At 39.8% G+C, this 3,129-nt stretch overlaps 1 protein-coding gene across 2 annotated transcripts in view; it reads right to left on the reverse strand.

Moving 5' to 3' along the window:
- Wdr64 (WD repeat domain 64) overlaps positions 1-3,129 on the reverse strand; it is a 159,834-nt gene that overhangs the window by 20,583 nt on the left and 136,122 nt on the right. For both annotated transcript variants that reach the window (XM_029554115.1, XM_008849176.1), the window contains one exon: positions 2,694-2,799. In XM_029554115.1, the coding sequence (XP_029409975.1) occupies positions 2,694-2,799 (106 nt within the window). The remainder of the gene's footprint in view (positions 1-2,693; positions 2,800-3,129) is intronic.

Below are 3,129 nucleotides of genomic sequence, written 5' to 3' on the forward strand. Positions count from 1 at the left end.
CTTGACACCATCTTTGTTAAATAGCCCTGGATAACCTTGAACTCACTATCATTCTTTATCAGCCTCCCAAATGCCGGGATTACTCATGGCACCAATACTTTAAGCTTCCAAATTCCTTTGAATATCTACCCAGACACACAAAAAGGGAGTCTAGGGCCAGAATGTAGAAGTGGCTTTACTTACATGCTATAATATAAATGAAGCTGGATCTCAAGCCCATGTCTCTTCTATTTTTCTGAATTGCAGGCAAAAGTTACAAGTCTCAGAAGATGGGTAGATGAATATAAGGAAACTATGTTGTCTGGACACCACAGAGTGGTGTACATATGAACCCACAGCTCTTGTGACTGTGTGCAAAAGACCTGCTTAAGTACAAGCCAGATGGGGGCCCAATATGGATGGTGGAGGTGGACAGAAAAGCCCCAACCCTAGCTGATTATTAGCAGTTGATAGCTGCTGGGAGAGGGAGAGTCAGTTTTCTTTAAGGGTGTGACACCTCGTAGGTTAACCACTCCAAGAGAGACCCAAGGTCATTTTGGGAACACAGATTAGGCTTTATAGATCTTTTAAAAAGAAAAATAGTAAGAGAGGACATGACTTTTGGAAGAAGGGGCATGGTAGGGTGAGGGTGGAGATAAGGGAAGAGGTCTGGATATGCTCAAAATGCATTGTATGAAATTCTTGGAGAATCAATTTTTAAAAACTATTAAATTTTTTTAAGAGAAAAAAGAAAAGGCTTTCATAGCAGCCCAAAGCCATTGAGGGCATTCTGCTGCCCAAGTGGCCAGATGGAACTCAGGGGCAGCATGGCAGTCATTGAAGTCTACTATAAAAGACAAACACAGTTGGTCTGAATTTAGATTTCCCTACTAGTCTGCTACAGAAATCACAGAGATTTACAGATGCATGAGAATAATAAGTTAAAGATAAGCATACCAGAACATAAAAAATTGGTGGTGGGGAATGAAAGCAGATAAAAGAGTTGAAATAGAGATTACATTAAATGTTTCAAATATACCAATAATACTGACAGAAATCTAAATGTTTTCAATAATGTGTGAAAGGCTTAAATAGTTGACTGCATAAAATGATGGGTGGACTTTGTAAGACAAATCCCAAAATGTGAAAGCAATACTATGTGAACTGATGTTCTCAGAAAAACAGCACACCTATTTAAACATTCTATGGCTGGATGAATGATTCAAATTTCTGTAGTGTGGAAAGCTGGAATGTGAGAGGTTCAGAGCCTAATAACCCTAGGCTGTTAACCCCCTAAATAGCCATCACTGCTCAACTCTATGTATGACCTAGCATCCTTGTGACTATTAGGTAAATCTTTTTGGAATGTCTAGACAGATTCCAAGCTTCCTCTAGTACCAGAGCTAAGAATGAGACTTATAATGAGCTCCTTACTTTGCTGTAATATACCTCTAATGTTTTTACCAATGTCTTTGAAAATGCTTGATTCATGATTTTCTCTTTTCTGTTACTGTGAAACTTCATTAAACTGCTACCCCATTAGGACATGGTATTTGGGTTAACCTCAATCCATATGATGCTCTCATATTTGGCTCCAGAACAAACTATCTCTATTCTCTTTAAAGTGAGAATTGTGTTTTTGTTGTCAGCAGTTTGATGGAAATATTAAGGTCAATTTTATCAAGACCATCAAATATAAAATAAAGTTTCCCATAGATAATAACCCCTTCTTCTCTAGTATATGGTCACACCTCTTTTTCATCACAGAGCCTAATGGAACATAACTCTTTCAAGATTACAAATTAAACTTTCACCTTATTTCCCATAAACTAAAGCAAGGTTGTGGGTAGCTCACTTTAAAGACAGAAGAAATAGAATGCAATGTTCAATGAAGAGAATAGGGTCCAGGCAGTAGTGTAGTCCTATAATTCTAGCACACAGGAGGCAGAAGCAAGGGAATCATCACAAGTTCCAAGCCAGTCAGGGCTAAAGAGCTAAGGTGCTCCTTGGTCCACCTTGAGCCAGAGTGCGCCAGCATGGCAGAAGTGTTTCCGCTGCCAAGTGCCTATCCCGCACGACTGGGATGGTGGGGCAGGTGAAACTGCCCAAGGGTAGAGACTTGGCTCCAGGAATATGCAGCCACTGGGCAGTGGCTGACACCCCAGGACATGCCAGGGACCATTTTACAGCTGAGTCCAATCTCTCTAAGAATCCAGCGGGTTCTTAAGGGTCCAAGTTAAGTTCTCAAGCTGTCTAGAACAACACTTAAGTAAGGTGAAAGATCAATCCATGGATGACTCTTTCCACTTGCATTCAAAGATCGTCCATGCAAAAGAACACCTAGCACTCAGAATGGAGGCCAGGAGGATGGGAGGGTGGAGGAAGGGCAGAAGCTACAAACGGAAATGGTTCGCTAGGTTACCCTATCCCATCCTGCTGCCTTTTGTTTAGAGCTTTGTAACAAATAACAACAAACAACAACATATACACAGACAGACAGACAGACACACAGAGAGAGAGAGAGAGAGAGAGAGAGAGAGAGAGAGGAGATTCTCCTGACATTTATTCCCCTAACTTCTATAACTGTGTCACTTTGAGCATACCACTCAGAGACTTTCATTTGTCCCTGTAAATGTCTTGTGTATTTCTTGAAGCTGTTTTTATGTCATCTAGATTGTTGAGATGTGGCTTAATCTGTAGGAACAAGGACTTACCCACATTCCCAGCCAGCAGGGTCCTGCAGCAGGAGTCGGTGAACAGAGTTGTCAAGGAAATGGCCGAGTACTTCGTAAAGGGCAGCATGTCTTTCAGAAGTTTCCCCTGAACAAAGGACCAGGCAAGTAAGGCTTCTTCTATGATAGTAAGTTCTATAAAGTCGCAATATTAAAGTACAGCTCTCTACCTAAGACATCTCAACTGTTATTTCTACTATTAAGACAGGATTTCCTGTTCTGTAATAAAAATAAACTGAGGTCATCCGTGAGGACTCATTTCTTTGAAATGAAATGCTCAAGATATAGATAATTATTAGCTGGTTATTACTGATTGCCATGGCTGGTTTTTTTTTTTTTTTTTTTTTTTTTTTAAAAAAAAAAAAAAAAAAAAAAAAAAAGAGGACGATAAATCTTTCACTGTGATATATCAAAATAA

The sequence above is a fragment of the Nannospalax galili genome, unplaced genomic scaffold (assembly GCF_000622305.1).
Source record: "Nannospalax galili isolate Female #2095 unplaced genomic scaffold, S.galili_v1.0 scaffold543, whole genome shotgun sequence".
NCBI lineage: Eukaryota > Metazoa > Chordata > Mammalia > Rodentia > Spalacidae > Nannospalax > Nannospalax galili.